The sequence below is a fragment of the Haemaphysalis longicornis genome, unplaced genomic scaffold, assembly GCF_048455015.1.
Source record: "Haemaphysalis longicornis isolate Haplotype H1 unplaced genomic scaffold, Haemaphysalis longicornis Haplotype H1 scaffold_8, whole genome shotgun sequence".
Classification (NCBI taxonomy): Eukaryota; Metazoa; Arthropoda; class Arachnida; order Ixodida; family Ixodidae; genus Haemaphysalis; species Haemaphysalis longicornis.
The window spans coordinates 46,657,812-46,674,320 of NW_027526445.1; the positions used below are offsets into that span (position 1 = coordinate 46,657,812).

Sequence of the window (16,509 nt, forward strand, 5' to 3'; positions counted from 1 at the left end):
GAGGGAAAGCCGACATCTCAAAGGGGAATATTACTGGGCTGGATGTAAACGGAAAGTTGCACAGCAGAATTTTAACACGCAAGAGCTTGTCGCTCGTTTTGTTGGAAAAGAAAACGCTGCGATAACATTTCCTTCGCCACTTCCTCTCCCACATAATTGGCCGTGTAGCTGAATGCGAACAAAAATCAAGTTACCGATGAGCATTTCAACACGAAATGACCCTTTGGCAGACAGACGCAATAACTTTATTTGGTTGACAGAAGTTGGAGGGCCTCCGGCGGTGTGGCTACCAGGTTGCCTACACATGTCGCTGGAGGTCCCATCACACGTTCAGCAGTCATTAATCAGCATTTTTTTTTTTATTTTGTCTTCTACGCCCTCTACAAATTCTTCCCTTCCTACGGCACGCATATATACACCTAGCTTCGTTAACAACTGAACGTGCGCAACACCCACGAAAGTACGTTTATCATTTAGGTCAGAAATTAAAAAAAAACTGCAACCTACTGTTAAACATTCATAATAGGTACGTAAGCACGGATTCGTTTTTGGAATTCCCGGTCAACAACTACGCTGGCCGGTTACGGTATGCGAAGGGCCCACTTCATCACCTACAGGAAGAACAGTGTGGCGTGGTATCGACAGCGTGAGGCGGTGTCGTTTGCTGTATGCTTTGTTCCCCAAGAGACGTCATAATGTTGCACACGGCCTGCATCCGTCCCGAGGCCCGCGCGCCGGCGCACCGGCGCCTCGCCGCTGACGTCACACACATCAACTGCGCAGGCGCGGATCTGGAGGCTCACCCGCCTCCAGGGGACACTCATTTGGACAAGCAAGTGAGGCGGTTTCCAGCGTGCAATGCTCACGCATAAGTTTTTAAATCGTTTTTACGTACCTGGCGATCTTTATTGAGGGCGTCGCAGGTCTGAAGTGGCCCACTATTGTTACCCTGCGTCACTACAATAAAGAATTGATTGATTGATTGATTGATTGATTGATTGATTGATTGATTGATTGATTGATTGATTGATTGATTGATTGATTGATTGATGCGGGAGCCACTGGAGCGCAGCCGTGTTCGAACTTAATAGCGCGTGGCATATGCTGACCTGGCCAGGCACCGCTGATGATGATTGTGGCATGCAGTGGTGGTGATGATAGTGGCGCTGATAGTGGATGAAGCTGCCGCCCCTACAGCCTCATGAATTTACACGTCCGAGATGACCCGAGGGCTGTTTGATGTCTGAGACAAAATAATGCCGGACCGTGTCCCGGTTTACTCCATGGCCTTTCAGTGACTGATAATCGGGTAGGCCCAATGTTAGCACCCTACATCGTTCTGTGTTAAGAGTAACAGAGTGGATCCCTATATAGAAGGCAAGCGCGGCAGGGGGCGGCAGAAAGTTAGGTGGACAGATGAGATCAATAAGTTTGCGGGGATAAATTGGTCGCAGTTGGCACAGGACCGGGATAATTGGAGGTCTATAGGAGAGGCCTTTGCCCTGCAGTGGGCGTAGATAAGCTGCTGGTGCTGATGATGATGATCGTTCTGCAATACGCTAGGAGTCACCTCGTTTCCTGGCGAATATTGCATTTGCGGTTCGGACAAGCAAGCGTTAGTTTATGGGAAATCTCGCCTTGTTCGAAGTGTTTTATGCTGTGCATAGAAAGCACGTAACCTCTTTTAACGAAGTATCTCTTATAACGAGCCTGGCTTCCTGCACTGATGGCTCCCTTATAACGGCAATTTATGTACTGAAAATGACGTAAACACGGCTTCCGCGGCCTGCTCAGCAAGCGGTACAAGTTCGGGGAGGCACGGATTCTTGGCTGAGTAAACGGATGAGCGTAAGGTTTCCTCAGAAGTACGGAGGGCTCTTATGCCGGTTCATAGTCCACAAAGTGGCATAGCTCATCAAGGTGTAAGTGTGGGGCGAATTCGTATTCCATGCTGAACGTTAAACTCACGCAAAAACGAAAGAACGACAACAGATGAGGCACACAACACAAAGCGCCTTGTGTCGTGCGTCGTGCCTTTTTCCGCAAGTGAGCGTGCATTTCGACGTAGCTCCGCTCCGCTCGATCGCATGCCTCCGCCGCCAGGTCGCGATAGTTTTTACGGCCGCGGCTACAGCGAGGACTCCGCGAGGAGACTCCACCGCAACGCAGAAGGCTCCGGCGGCTCCACCGTAGCTCTGCGGTGACTATCGCCCTTGGCGGCAACGCAGAGGGGGGCGGCGCGCAGCGGAGAAATATGAAGACAGCCGGAACGCCCCGATTCTTCGACTCCCGGGGCCCGATTTGGTTGAGACTGCACCGGTTCATTTGCTCAGTCGGTTTTTTTTTTTTTTCTTTTTCGTTTGTCTGCCCACGACATTCCCTTCGATGTAGCCGGTGGATAGCACAAATAAATAGCACAACGCCGGAGGGAAACATAGCGGTAGTTTAAGGAGGCCCGTCCGGAGAGGAGCCGAAACGTCGACCTTGCGGATTAGGGAGCTACGCAAACACGAGCTGGCCGCGTAAGCGCTGAGCAAACGGACGTCGGTTGTACGTTCGCGTTGTAGCACGAGACGAGGAGGAGTGATGTAAGTGTGAGCACGTAAGAAGCACGCTTAGCCTCATGCGGCTTTTAAACGGCGTTCTCGACACCGAAGTGAGGGCTGGCGCGTGCGGGGAGGACTACTGAACGCATACAAGGCTTTGCAGTCGGCTTGAACAGCAGCATAAGTGTGCTCTAAGAAGCGCTCAGTCGATGGCCGTCTATCAGCGACAGCAAACCAGGGGAAACAAACACCGCAGCTCGTCAGACATAACTATGTAACCGGCGGTTTTTTGCATGCTGGAAAGAGCCTAACTGCAGTCGGAATGCGGGACCATGGCGGACACGTTTAAGGGAACATGGAGACCAAATGCAAGTTTGGTTCGTTCGATAGAATGACACGTCACAAAAACGAGAATAAAAATTCAGTGCCCTTTCGCTCTGTGAAGAATTGGATGACCAGCTCCAAGGAATGCACGAACCGAAACACGACTTTGTTTGCCATTTGCGTTTGAGCGTACACTTCCTAGCCAATCAGCTGAATAAATATTGGAAGGACTCGAGCATTATTCTCCTACAAACATGGGGCTGTCCGTTTCCCTTCCGCGTCGTTGGCATCTCACTGTCTGTGCAACACACCAACCCAAACCCAAACCGCTCGACCATTGAGGACAGCTGACAGGTCGCATTGAGCCACGAGACTACTTCCCCAAGTTTAAATTTGCCGCCAGCACAACGCGCGTGTCATCGGTGAGCACGTGAAGCCTAGATCAAGGAAGTTAAAAAAAATGTGCACACCCTTCACCCCCTCCACCCCGCCCCGTGCACGCATACCGGTGATGTGCGCGTACTTGGACGTGAAAGACGCTGGCGAAAATGTCGCTCCGGAAGCCCTTTAAGCTGGACGAGAAAAACACCTGCAATCGTCACACCAGGAGCCCTTCTTGAGTGCGATAAATTTCCGGTCCACGCCGATTTGTCCACGGACGCTATATATGATACCGCGGCATATACAGCTTCGCTGTCAAATTTTAACTCAAATTTTAACGCAAATTTCGAGAAATGAAGGAAGCTTGCACAGCGCGCAAGACTTGAAGGTATACCGAAGTTATACGCAACCTTCACGACCATCACGAAGGTTTAGGTACACGATTGCAGCCTATTCGCTTCTTCTTCGTTGCCGAAACGCCCTTTACTCCGTCGTTATTGTTATAAGTGTGAGCTTATTTCAATTTTTTGGAATAGACAATCATTGGACACCGCCTTGGAGCGGCGGACGCTATGGCGTGTCTTTCTCGTTCCGAGCAAGCGCTGCCACGTTACGGCGAACGCTAGGGTTGTTTTGTTTGCTGCCAATCTTGGCCAATCTCCGCGTAGGTATGCTTGGCTTGAAAAACGTGCGCCGGGGGCGCTGGGCGGTCGCCGCGAGGCACGCACACACATGCGCGCGCTCACGTGAATGCAATCGGCAATTTCTTGGTAATTTTAACCGAAGACAGGAAAAATTACGATTTGCTAAACAGCTTCATCGTTAAAAAAGCTAGCTAGATAATGAAAAAAACAAATGGAGAAGAAGCGGCTCGCCAGCCACTTTCGCGATCTCCCCCAAGGACGCCACAGGAGCGCGAGCGATTGGTGCGTGCAGAAAAAAAAAAAAAAATCAAGCGAGACCGCAGTGAAACTTCTGACTTAGAAGGGAATACCAATGTTGTTCGGGGAAAGAGTGGTATTGAGAGACTTATCAGAGGCCTTTAAGCCAAACAGGTACTGCTGTATTTATTTAGCGGAAAATATCGCGGGCAAATATACAAAGAAAATATTGAGGCACATAAGGGATCATTTGTTTGGAAGTCTCCACGCCTGATTTTATCTGGGGCAGTAGAAATCGCAAAGCGGATGAAAAATTTCCTGTGCGAGAAAGTAAGCCCCTGAGCTTATTTTCATTTCGGAGTCAACCTCCCTAAAACCTCGGTCAACCAGAGTCAACCTCGGGGCATTCATTCATTCATTTAGTAAATAATAAATTCACTCATTTGGCAATTTATTATTCATTGATTCAATCAATCAATTAAGCGGCCTATTTATGTCTACTGCAGGACGTAGGCCCCTCCAGATATAGAGGTTTGCAACACGACCAAGCACGAATATCGAACGAACTGACATGTAACTGGATTTGTTTCGAAGTGAACTCTTTTTTTCTAAAGAAAAAGTTGGCTTCGCCGCAGTGCGGTTCTGGCATGCGCGAAGCCCGCGTCACGCTGCGTACTGCGAAATCTGACAGAGCGTCCCATAGTACAGTCGTTCTCAGCCTTGAGCATGCTGGAAACTCTCTCTGGGCTTGCAAACGGGATGGGGGACCCCACGAAGACATTTATACAGGCAAGCCATGTCGTCAAACAGTTTTAAAAATTCAAATTATGTTGGTTTTACGCGCCGAAACTGCACATGGGCTATGAAGCGCGCCATGGTGGAGGGTTCCGGATTAATTTAGACCACAGCTGGTGTCACCCATACAGCAATTTTTATGCCCGCCCTCCGTGCCCGGACCCGCTGCGGTGGCTCAGTTGTTGTGCTGCTGAGCACGAGGACGCGGGTTCGATTCCCGGCCGCGGCGGCCGCTTTTATGATGGAGGCGAAAAGCAAAAACGCCCGTGTGTACGAGATTTCGGCGCACGTTAAATATCCCCTGCAGGTGGTCAAAACTAATCCGCAGCCCTCCACTACAAACCCTACAATTGCGCAGAGAAGCCGACTTTCACGTGCAATGCAGCAAAGCCACTCTTTTTAAATCTTTGGTGGCGAATTTCGGCAATAGGGAGAAGAAGGGAAGTCATGCGGAGGCACTCGTGGAACCCCTGAAGTGCCTTTACGGACCCCATTTAAGAGCCACGGCTGTGGTCCCGTACTACCGGTGGCAGCAAATGACGTCACTTCCGGTTGTGTTTTTCGCGTTTGCCGCTGAAGAGTTTCATCCCCCGTTGTTCCTGACAGAACTTTTCGATACAGCCGTCTTTGCGGTGCGGCGCCCGTTAAAGATCCCCAGGTGGTCAAAATTAATCCGGAGCCCTCCGCTACGGCGCGCCTCATCGCCTGCGTTGTAGCGTCGGCGCGTTCAACCCCACAATCAATCAATCAATCAATCAATCAATCAATCAATCAATCAATCAATCAATCAATCAATCAATCAATCAATCAATCAAACAATCAATCAATCAATTGCGGTGAAATTGGTCAGCAACTATCTTTGTCCACGTGACGAACTTCTTTTGGATCAAATGAGCATCTTATCGGTTGGTAAATTGATAACACAGTGCGAGGACTGAATGGAGCGAGGAAACGTATGCGTGTGTGTGCTTCCTGTTGTGTGAGAGTGTGTGTTTTTATTGAGCAAGGAAAAGGTCACAAACATCCGGGCAGCAGCAGAAGAGAAGAAAAGGCTTCGCTGGAGAAGGTGCGGAACGGAAGTGAATCTTCGAGAACGACCCGCGGGGCATAGCAGTCTAAAAAGCCGCCGCTGGTGGGCTTCGCCCCAGCACCCCGAAATGACCTATCAGCGGCACCAAATGTGCGAATTAGGCGAATGCGATTAGATTAAAATATGCGATTAGTGTGAAAAATAGTGTCTCCTCTTGTACAACAGCGCAGATCCTATTTTTCACACTGATCACGCATTTATCCTCGCAATTCGCCAGATTTTCACATTTGGTCACGCCGATTGGTCGTTCCGGGGCGTTGTGGTGAAGCCCACCTGCGACAATTTCTTCCCGTTCGACGTACCCAAGCTTGTCTACGTGCTGCTTTACGAAGTCAACTAAAACTTTTCGATAAGTCCATAATAACACAATTCATGTTGATACGAACTGGTGGATATACCGAAACGGCACTGGTCTTTCTTCTTACAATCACGATGCAAAGAATTTGCGTTAAAGATGAAATAATGACAAGACGAGTATACCTTCCCGTTTTCTCACAGTGTATCCCATAAGAGGTTGCTGTGGTTGGTTTTCTAAGTCACCATCATCATGATCAGTCAGCAGATGCCCATTGCAGGGCGAAAGCCCGTTCACGGAGTAACAACAACTCCCATACTGCGTAATCGAAATTGATTATTTGCCAGCGTTTTTTTTTTTAATTTTTACTCATCGCTCCACTAATCGGTATGCCATTTTTCTGGGATGATGAAAGCCTGGAGCGCACATAATTCGGTTTAATATATTGCTTAACAGAAATAAAGTTTCATTATTGTTATTATTGTTATTGTTTCGGTAAGTGCAGGAGGCTACAAACGTAGTCAGTAATTCTATGAATTCGCCTTTTGCAGCGTAGCTGTCGTGGGATCCGACAGCGATACGTTCGTGTTTGCCGCCCCTCCACCCTTCCCAGCACGCACCGCCACCCCGTCACAAATCCTTCGAAGCAAAGAGCACATCACGCTGGTCCTGGGCCTCTGACATATTTTTCAAGTTTCGAGTGGTGTTCTCCAAACCCCAGAAAGCAACTTCAGAACATGCCTTGTTTCACTGTCGTGTAGCGGCAACGTTCTGGACTGTATTAATTGTTTTTTTTTATTTCTGTCTAACCGTGCCCCTCAAACTTTTCTCTTATTTTGTTCTTTTGATTCTTTAAGCAGGATGTTCGGACTCACACTTCGAATGAACACTCGTTCAAATGATGTGTCGGTCAACTTTCTGATGTGCGCTGGTGCTTTTGTTCTGTGGAGAAATCGTGGTGCTGCATGTCTTCGAGCCCGGCCGCTACGAGCAATGTTCCCACTGCTGTGGCGTGTCCGGTCGATTCTGATGAGTCATTTGGAGCATGAGTTGGCAGCTCTAGGGGAAGAAGCCTTCCTCTTGCGTTGGTCTACGCGCTTTATAGTGGTCAGGAGTAACATCCTGAGCGTTTCTCTAGTGCCGTACTGAGCTGAGTTAGTTTATGAACTGTTTTTCTGAACACTGGTGAAGTTTGTGTGACTTGATTTGTAGTGGCTGGTTGACCACGCCAAAAATTTTGTGCAGTGTGTATAATGACCATGTTACATGCAGTCTGATGGGATAATCTTCTGTTCTTAGGGCAGCGCTGTTATCACTAGTCGCTGCGCCCTGATATGTGGACTATAATAAATTCTCTTTACACCCCCCCCCCCCCTAACCCTGTCTGCGCGAAAGGCGAACGAGGGGGCAGGGGGAGTTTATTAAAATATCTGTTGTGTTGTAAAACACCGCTCCAGCGCATCTTTGAACGCGGGATTAAGGGATTCCAGCGCAGCACGAGAAAGCGCGACATGTAGACCACTGGCCAGACGACAATGAGCAGAACGTGTTCCTTTTTAAACAAAAACAAAGCTACCACCATTATGGACCACAACCTGGCCGGCCAGAATAACAGAGAAGGGTTTCGGGTGGAACGCAGAGCGGCCACACACGCAACAACCGCCTTGCCCGAAGAACATATCCAAGGAGCTGCAGTGAGAAAGCGGCCGCTCTCGTCCGCAGACCTCCCACGAAACAGCGCACGAAGCCGAACAGAGGAGTAAGAAGAGCGGTGGGCCAAAGTGGGCTCCCTGGGGGACGCCCGGAATGCCGAGAGAGGGAGGAGAACAAGGGAGGAAGCAGAAGAAGACGACCTGTTCCGCCGCCGCACGCGACAAACGAAAGGGAACAACGGGTCATTCAGGAACTCGGCCGTCGGTAGGGAGGAGGCACTCGCGCAGCCGAAGCAACAACACCTCCCTCCCTCCCCAGGAAGATTTATGTCTTTATGAATCTCCCCGCCGCCTCTTTCACCCACTCCCACTTTCTCACCAGGAACTGCATGTAGGTTAGCCGAAGAACGGCCGAGTGCAGCCCAACGGCGCATTGCCACTGCCAGCGGCGTCTTCGACCTCAACCTGCTTAGGGCACGTGGGGCGTCCACTGTGCGGAAAGGCAACGCGCCGAGTGACGCCCGGAATGAATTCGGCCGGCGGACGCCGCGCGACCATGCTGAAGTGCATCGCAAATATATTGGCTGCAGTTCGTCGAGCCGTGCAGAAATGCAGTTGAATCGCGTTGTCGCCGCCGCAAAAGGCAGCAAAAACTAGAAAGGAAGAACGTGAAAAGGCTCCACTGGAAGCTATGTGTCTGCTAGGTACCTCCTCCTGTTTTCATTCAGATCAATAAACGGGTGGACATTCGCGAAATGCTCTTTTTACCCCCGTACCGTGCAAACGGAGAGAGGATCGTGAACCTCGCCCATGTTGGGGTAACGGATTGAACAAAGCTCTGTAACGCTAACATCCCCTTCTATTCAGCGCTTCACGGTGGTAACCCTCAATAAGCGTTGCCACGCTTTTCAAGTCAAACAGAGTCGTTTTTCGTTCTTGTTATTTCTGTCCAAAGCGTGATCGGCGTGCACATTACTTTCATCGTATCTCCAAATCTCTGCACGCTTGCAGCTCCCTCCTCGACGCATTTTTGGGATTTCTCTGCACGCCGGAGAAAGGAGACGCCCTTAAAAAAAAAAAAAAAAAGAAACAGTGCTCGCAGAATCGGCTTGTTGGTAGAGCGAAGGCGTGCGGCCGGCCCGATCATAATAACCGTCACTTCGGACGGTCCGTTTGTCTTTCTGCGTCCGCTCCTTTTTACTTCCTTCCTTCCACCGGCCGAAGGAAGTGAGGGCGAGGAGGAGAAAATGATCTCGTCCGCCGCTCTCCGTTTCTTCCTTTGACCCAGAGAAGAAGCGGCGGCCGCGTAGATGGGCGGGCCTGAAGATGCGTACGGTAGAGCCGTCACCACCTCGGAGGTGAGAGCAGGCCTTGGGACGTGTCCTCCGTTAGCTGACCGTCCGTAGTCTCGCCTCCATTTGGCGCTGTGTTGTGCTTAGAAGCCAAGACGGCCGTAATCGAAAGACCCGAGTCATCGTCCGATGCGCAAGCACGAAGTCCCGCGGTCATGTCGGAGGTGACTGCTTTCCAGACACAGTTAGGGTAATAAAGCGAGCGAGGGCAATAAAGCGAAAGTAAACAACAACAAGTACGGGGCGAAGCAAATCACAGGCCACGGTGAGGCCGGGGGCGCCGTTCGTCTTTTCCGAGACTGGCCAGCCGGCTCTGCAGACGTGCCAGTGTTCGTGGGTGCCGCCGAGTGAACGACGACGACGCCGTAAACCAGGCGAAGAGAGCGTGCGAAAAAAAATGTATTCTTTTCAGCGGCTGACCCGACATGCTGGCATCTGTGACGTTCTTGTTGACATTGTACGCCAACCACGCCGGGAGGGGACGAGCGCAGCGGCACCCGGATCCCACGCGGTGCGCAGACACGGAAAGTGGTAGTGTAGGACTGAATGGTCTGTGGGCTACGTCGGTTCACTGTATTTAAACGTGGACTCAGCACGCCAGACACTCGTTATTGTTTCTTCAAATATGCGTAGCCGCTAAAGGGCGCTTGAAATAAACGAAGACAACCTTAAAGGGACCCTGCAACACTTACAATCGACTACTCGGAATGTACTTTGGGGTAAAGTCTATTGTCCCAGCAATCTCCTTCCGCAATAATTATGAAAATCCGTTCACTATCTGCGACCTGCGGGAGGAGCGTTATTTTCTGTACCTTGGTCCCTTCACAAGTCCAGCAATGGCGGCCAAAGATCAAAAGCGCATCTGACCAAGCAAAGGAATTAAAAAGAGACACATGTAATGAACGCAACGTCTTCAGACATCGATGCTTTCGCCCCCCCCCTAAGCAAAGTGCGAAATCCAGACGGCGAAATCGTCTCACGTCAGAATAAATAAAGCTTCAGCTGCATGTAACCCAGCTATAGGGTGGTCTCCACAGTATTAATGTTTGTGCGTGCACCTCCGTGCATCAAACGTGGCGATTTCCATGGTTAGATCAGTATGATTTACCACAGTATAGTTGGTTTAATTCCACGTGCGCGTTCATTATTTATCGCTTGTTCGGGACAATTTTTGAACGGTCACGCACACCACTCACGGGCGCGCACATACAGAGGAGCTAAACTGCAGCAACGAATTTCACAGAACAAAACGGCTATCACACACAACTGTCAGGGGGAGAAACGACGAGAAAAAAAAGACAAAAGAAAAGAAAAGACGGCAAAAAAAAAAAAAAAAACCGAAACATCCGCCCTCTTAGGGAAGGACAAATGGAGCAGAAACGCACCATAAGTGACAAACACGTCTCTCTGCGATCTCCCCTACTGAAGGCAGCAGACGACGTCTTTTTTCCTTCGGCCGTGTCTGCGCCTCCTTCCACCCCCTGCCAGCTGTCGTCTGCTGACAGGGTCGAAAAATACCATGCCGCCTGTTCCGAACGTTCTTACCGTGCAAAAAATCGCGCAGTCTTGCGGGAATATGATCTTGCCAGATGCGGCTCGGCCCATTGACTGGTGTTCAAACACCCCACTTTTTTCTGTACGTAGCTTTAACGGGTCAGCATAATACCGATCTAGTATACAGTGCAAAGGCCCCGCAAGACCGCTGTAGAAATAGTTAAGCAGAGCACGATATGTTGCGCTTTGCGGAAACGCATGGAACAATGCTTAGCCTGCGCGAGCACAGGTGAGAGCTAGGGGGGTGATACCCAAGATTGGTACTATATAAAAAGACGTTTGCCGAAACATTTCAGTTGCCCCGTTTACAGCATACACAAGCATGTTTAGTGCAAAACAAACAATTTGAGGCGAGAGCAGCGCGCGAGCGAAAATAAATCGGAGCGCACCCATCGATACCGCCTCGACAACTTTCCGTTATCCGGCGCACGGCACAAAAAAAGTGCCATTCCCGCTAGCGTTCCGAAGACGCGCGGTAACCGCATTCCAGCAGGGAAAGCTCTCATAATACGCACACCCAACCCAAAAAGAATAGAAAACAAATAGGTGCCGGTGCGGTGCGCGAAAGACGTCGAAGAACTAACGTACCTCATGAGACAGGTATCTGCCGTGGCGACGTCGCGAGCGGAGACCACGTCAGTTCTCCGGGCACATGGAACGGCGTATTCCGCGCGGCCGGGCTTTTCTCAGCACCGTAGTCTTCTGCGTGCCGGCGTACAGCGTTGGCGGTGTCTTCGCCCGTGCCCGTGCTGAGCCTTCAGCCGGTTCCGTTCAGCCGGCGTGGTTTGTAAGCATTTATCTTACGCGCGGCGAGAAACCGGAGGTGGCGCTAGATGGCGCCACGAGACACGCAGACGCAAGGGTTAGTGAGCGTGAACGGTGGGAAGGTATCTCCCACATCACTCGTTATGCTGCATACAGTATTTATTACAGTAATTCAAATTAAATAAACGTTTCTCGTTTAATAAAACAAAATAAACATTTCTTAAAAATTTATGGTTTACTTACGTAGTTGTTATTGATAAAACTGATTTTGTTGCAACTAAAGTAAAAAGAGTTCTAATGTTTAAAAAAATTAAAAAAATGCTTACTCACGGCTTGCTTAAACATTTAAAAATTTTCGATCTATGTTCCTAGGTTGGCGTCATTTTAAGCGTACGAATAACTGTTCCTATTCCTTCCAATTAACAAGAACGAAATGCGGCCTGTTAGTGGCGCCCTCTTTACGTTATTCACCGTTGGACTGGTTGTTGCCGCGCCGAGCTGATAAAAGCAAAGCAAGGTTGAGGTGGAGCGGTGCTTTGAATTCCTTCTCGAGCAACCGTGCGAACGCTAGCAGCAGACGAGTTGAGCAGCCGTTCGTCGCGAGTCCAACGCTCCACCGACCACAAGCGCTATTCCTCGACTGCTTGGAACTCGTATCCGCATCATAGTTTTGCGAAGCGCCGCAGCAAGATGACGGAAGGGTACATTGCGCAGCTCAACCATCGCTTGGATGTGCTCGACTTGTGCGTCACAGTGTCGGAGCTCTCGCCGGACGACGCCTACTTCGTCAAACACGCCAACGAGAAGCTCGAGGCGGCCGTGCAAGCGAAGCGGGAAATCGACGAGCTCGTTCGGCGCTACGAGCAACTCAAGCAGGAAAAGGCCGCGCTCGTCGCAGACCTCGAACTGCGCCTACGGCTCGCCGAATGCCAGAAGGAATTCCTGGACGCTCTGCCGCCGTCGAAGGTCGTGCCAAGGGGCGCAGAAGCCAACAGCGGTCCCGCTGAACCCTCCACGGCAGACGGGAAGGTCTGCCGGGACGTCAAGCACGTGCCGTACTTGACCGAGGAAGAGTTCGCGCGCGTGCCCAAGTACATGAAGGGCCGCTTCACGCTGGCCGCACTGGACAAGCTGGTGGACGCCTTCAACGCCGCTCTGGACGCCAAGTACGCACTGCTGGCGCTGCCCAAGTCCCGCCTGAAGGAGTCTCAGTGGAAGAAGGTGACCGCGTACCGCGGGCAGGAGACGGCCGAGACGAGAGGGTTGCGCTTCGTGACGGACGGCGACCTGACGGTCAGAGGCAGCGCGCTGGAGTCCATCCGCACGGTCACCTCCTTCGCCGCCATCATGCGGAACTGCAACCGGCTCCGGGAGATCCGAGGGCCCCAGCGCATTGTGCGCTACGTGGTCGTGTGAAGCGTGTGCCGTCTTTTACGCACTGTTTGGTTCTAAGGTTTCTTTTTACTCGTTTTACTTTCTTTTACTAGTTTCAATAGCTTTTTTTATGGGGCGGTGGCCGTAGGAAAAAAAAAAGTTGCCTGCTCTGGACGATTGGCAAAGGTGTTCAGCTAAGGGCTGCTGTAGAAAACATACTTGTAAAAGAGTAAAAAAAACTTTCAGTGCCCAATCTGATGTCGCATTCCTTGGCTTCCTCTGGCGTTTGTACTGTCATGGATATGAAACAGTAAAACTTTTTATTGTATTGCCACTGTTTCCTGTTATCGTTAGAGCGAGAACGCACTTGAACCTTGAACATGGGAACAGGTGCAGGAAAAACATAGCACAGTTGTGCAAAGCAGTCGATCAGACAATGGCCAGTCTAGTTGCTGCCTCAACGAAGGGCTTGGGGAGCATGTTGGCGAATGTGCTGGCAACATTGGCTTTACTGGGAGAAAAAAAAACAAGTGACAGAGCAAGATACGGCAGGCCTTCTGCTTGGTGTCTGGGAAAGAAAAACTGTCGTCGGTCGACTTATAGAAAAATGGTATAATTCCTATCATAACTAGGTCTGAGTGTGCACTCTACAGGTTCCATGTGTGGTGGCAATTGCGAATTGGCTGCCTATCTCTCGCATTATTTTTACCAGCACAATTTTTTTTTTTTTGCAAGGGTTGAAGCTTGAGCAAGATGGTTCGTGGCATAGCGGAGGGCACAGTGCTGCAAACAGTGACGAGACAGGGGATAAAGAGGACCGCACTGTGCTGTGCTGTAGTCTTCGTCTCGTCCTTTCACATCTTGCAGTGTCCCCCCTCCTCCTTACGATTCAGCACACTACAAGACGGTAAAGCGAGCTAAGCGGCCTTGCGCCTCCTATCTGCACTCTATAAATCATATGAGCATGCCATAGAAAAACGTTTTGACCATCAGATGACCAGACTACAAGCCGCAGGCTTCCCATGCTTAATGCTCACTGGCGTGGCGGAGGCTTTGCTTCGCAAAACAAAAACTGGCTTGAGAAGAGCTCGTGCAGATCCTTTGCACAAAAAAACACGCCGTGAAGTTATACCTTACGCGCACCGTGTTGCACATAATCCAAAGAAGGTTGCCACGAGGTATAAGGTCCAAGTTGTGTTTTCAGCACCGCCTTACACTTGGCACACTATGCGTGCGAACCGACCCTACAAGGAACTGTCCCAAAACATGCGATAAGCATGCTAAACCTTCTGTAAACTGCATTGAAGGTGTTGTGTATCGGATACCGTTCGATTGTGGCAAAGTATACATCGGCCAAACTGGTCGATGTGTGAATGAGCGACTACGAGAGCACACCCTTTCCACGAAAAATGGGACGGGATCACACTTGCCATCCTACTGCAAGGAATGTCACTGCATACCCGAATTTGACAAAACAAAAATTTTGAAACGAAGTTGGGACGTCACGGCACGTGAAGTAGCGGAAGCCTTCTACATGAAACGAAAGGGAGATAACTGCACGAGAGTGCCATCGCTGCTAATTCACGCAAAAGAGTGTGCGTTCCTGGATAACTCTCTTGATGCTTGTTGATGTGTGCCCTCACCGGATGCCTGTTAGAACTTTTTTAGCCCAGATGTGTGATTACGCCGAATATCTATATGCATGCCGTCTTTTCAATAAAAACCAGTTACGAGTTAGAGCCCGTCCCGCCCTTTTCACCATCTGTGTCTTTCGCTGCTCTAAATCTTATTTCTGTAATATGAACCAACTCACCCAGCAACACGTCTTGCTTATCCTTTTCCTTCTTACGACCAACTCCATTGCCCACTTCTCCCTTATCTATGCTCTTTTGTGATTGTTATCTCTTCTTGGCAAAAGCCCCTTTGTGAGTACGTATATACTACCGCAAAAAATTAAAGCTGCTATGAATTGGCTCCTACCCTCATCATCATCATCAGCAGCAGCCTATCTAGCCTATCTACGCCCACTGCAGGGCAAAGGCCTCTCCCATTAATCTACAATCACCCCAGTACTGTGTTAACTGCAACCAATTTATCTCCGCAAACTTCTTGATCTCATCTGCCCATCTAACTTTCTGCTGCCCCCTGCAACGCTTGCCTTCTCTAAGGATCCACTGTTACCCTTAATGACCAGCGGTTATCTTGCCTTCGCATTACATGCCCTGCCCACGTCCATTTCTTTTTCTTAATCTCTACTAATATGTCCTTAACACGTGTTTGTTCCCTGACCCACTCCGCTCTCTTCTTGTCCCTTAATGTTACACCTATCATTTTCTGCTCCATTGCACGCTGAGTCGTTCTCAATTTAAGTTGAACCCTCTTAGTGAGCCTCCAGGTGACCCATTATTGTCTGGGTCAGAAAAAGAGAAGAATTGACTCCTCGATGTCACTTGCACTGATGTCACTGTAGCTGCCGGGTTGGCACACTGCACATGCAGTAGAAGGCTGCAAGCTTATCGGACCTCGAGCAGCACTGGGAAAGTGTAAAGTGATGCACCAGGGAGGGAGGCGGTGACGTCGCATGCAAGCCATGTTAGCGCGAGCTTCGCGTAGTGTGAAAACACGTTGTGGACTAGGCACAGCCGAGTGACGGAAAAGCGGAGAGCAGCAGCTGTGGCTGGGAGTGCACTGTTTGCCGGCATATCAAGCTTGCTGACCTGGCACGCTGCTGCAACAGCCGCAATTACTGGCAGTGCAAAACTGGAAGCAGTACTCTGCAGCGTTCAAGTGGACTTGATGCTCTCGCATTCACAACACATCAAAAGTCTTCGACGTGGTGAAAAGCGTGACGAGATGCGGACACAGGATGAGCGCCAGACAGCTGCAAGGCCTTTATTGACGAGAATGGCAATATCTCTAAATATGCAGAAACACTAAAAAAGAGACGGATGTGTGCAGCTTTCACAGACAATGTGGTTGTAGCTGTAGATGGGCTTTTTCTTTTGTGTGCAAAGCCAGACAGGGTCAAAGCCGTGCACGTCTGTCACTTTTTTAGCGTTTTTGCACATACAAGATGTTGCCTTTCTCGTCAATAAAGGCCCAGCTGATATCTAGCGCGCATCCTGTGTCCCCGTGTTGAAGTCGTTTCACCAACTGGCCCAAATTTCTGCGTTGAAAAGCATCAAAGTGCTCAGGTGTTGTCGAACTTTTTCCGACGTCCCTTTCAGGTTTCCAGGAGGCACGCTGCTCCTCTGTCAGGACCTTTTGCTGTTGTTTGAAGACAACTTGTCAAGAGACAGCAAACTTCATGTAGCAGCTCAAATATGAGCTGCAAAGTTATGTTGCACGTTTGCATTCACTGTGGCAACAGTCGACTGCACCTTGCAAGCAAATTATTTCGTCCTCAATACAGTGTCAAGTAAGTGCCCCACACAAGTCTCCAGTTGGGAAGAATGAGTGACCCCAGTCAGAGATTTGTTGGAGCATGGTCGGCAGTCAGA

The 16,509-nt window shown here is 50.0% G+C and overlaps 2 protein-coding genes across 2 annotated transcripts in view; one reads left to right on the plus strand and one right to left on the minus strand.

Moving 5' to 3' along the window:
• LOC144150127 (papilin-like) overlaps nucleotides 1-11,662 on the minus strand; it is a 247,241-nt gene extending 235,579 nt beyond the window's left edge. Inside the window, exon 1 of the mRNA XM_077681954.1 lies at nucleotides 11,459-11,662. Coding sequence (XP_077538080.1) covers nucleotides 11,459-11,463 — 5 coding nt within the window. The 5' untranslated portion in view covers nucleotides 11,464-11,662. The remainder of the gene's footprint in view (nucleotides 1-11,458) is intronic.
• Nucleotides 11,663-12,151: 489 nt separating this feature from the next.
• Nucleotides 12,152-13,339, plus strand: LOC144148753 (SKA complex subunit 1-like). The gene has a single exon (XM_077680269.1). The coding sequence runs from the start codon at nucleotides 12,326-12,328 to the stop codon at nucleotides 13,049-13,051; it is 726 nt and encodes a 241-aa protein (XP_077536395.1). The 5' UTR covers nucleotides 12,152-12,325; the 3' UTR covers nucleotides 13,052-13,339.
• Nucleotides 13,340-16,509: the final 3,170 nt, after the last annotated feature.

Coding starts and splice junctions, on each gene's coding strand:
- LOC144148753 (XM_077680269.1), top strand. CDS start 12,326: ATGACGGAAGGGTACATTGCGCAGCTCAACCATCGCTTGGATGTGCTC.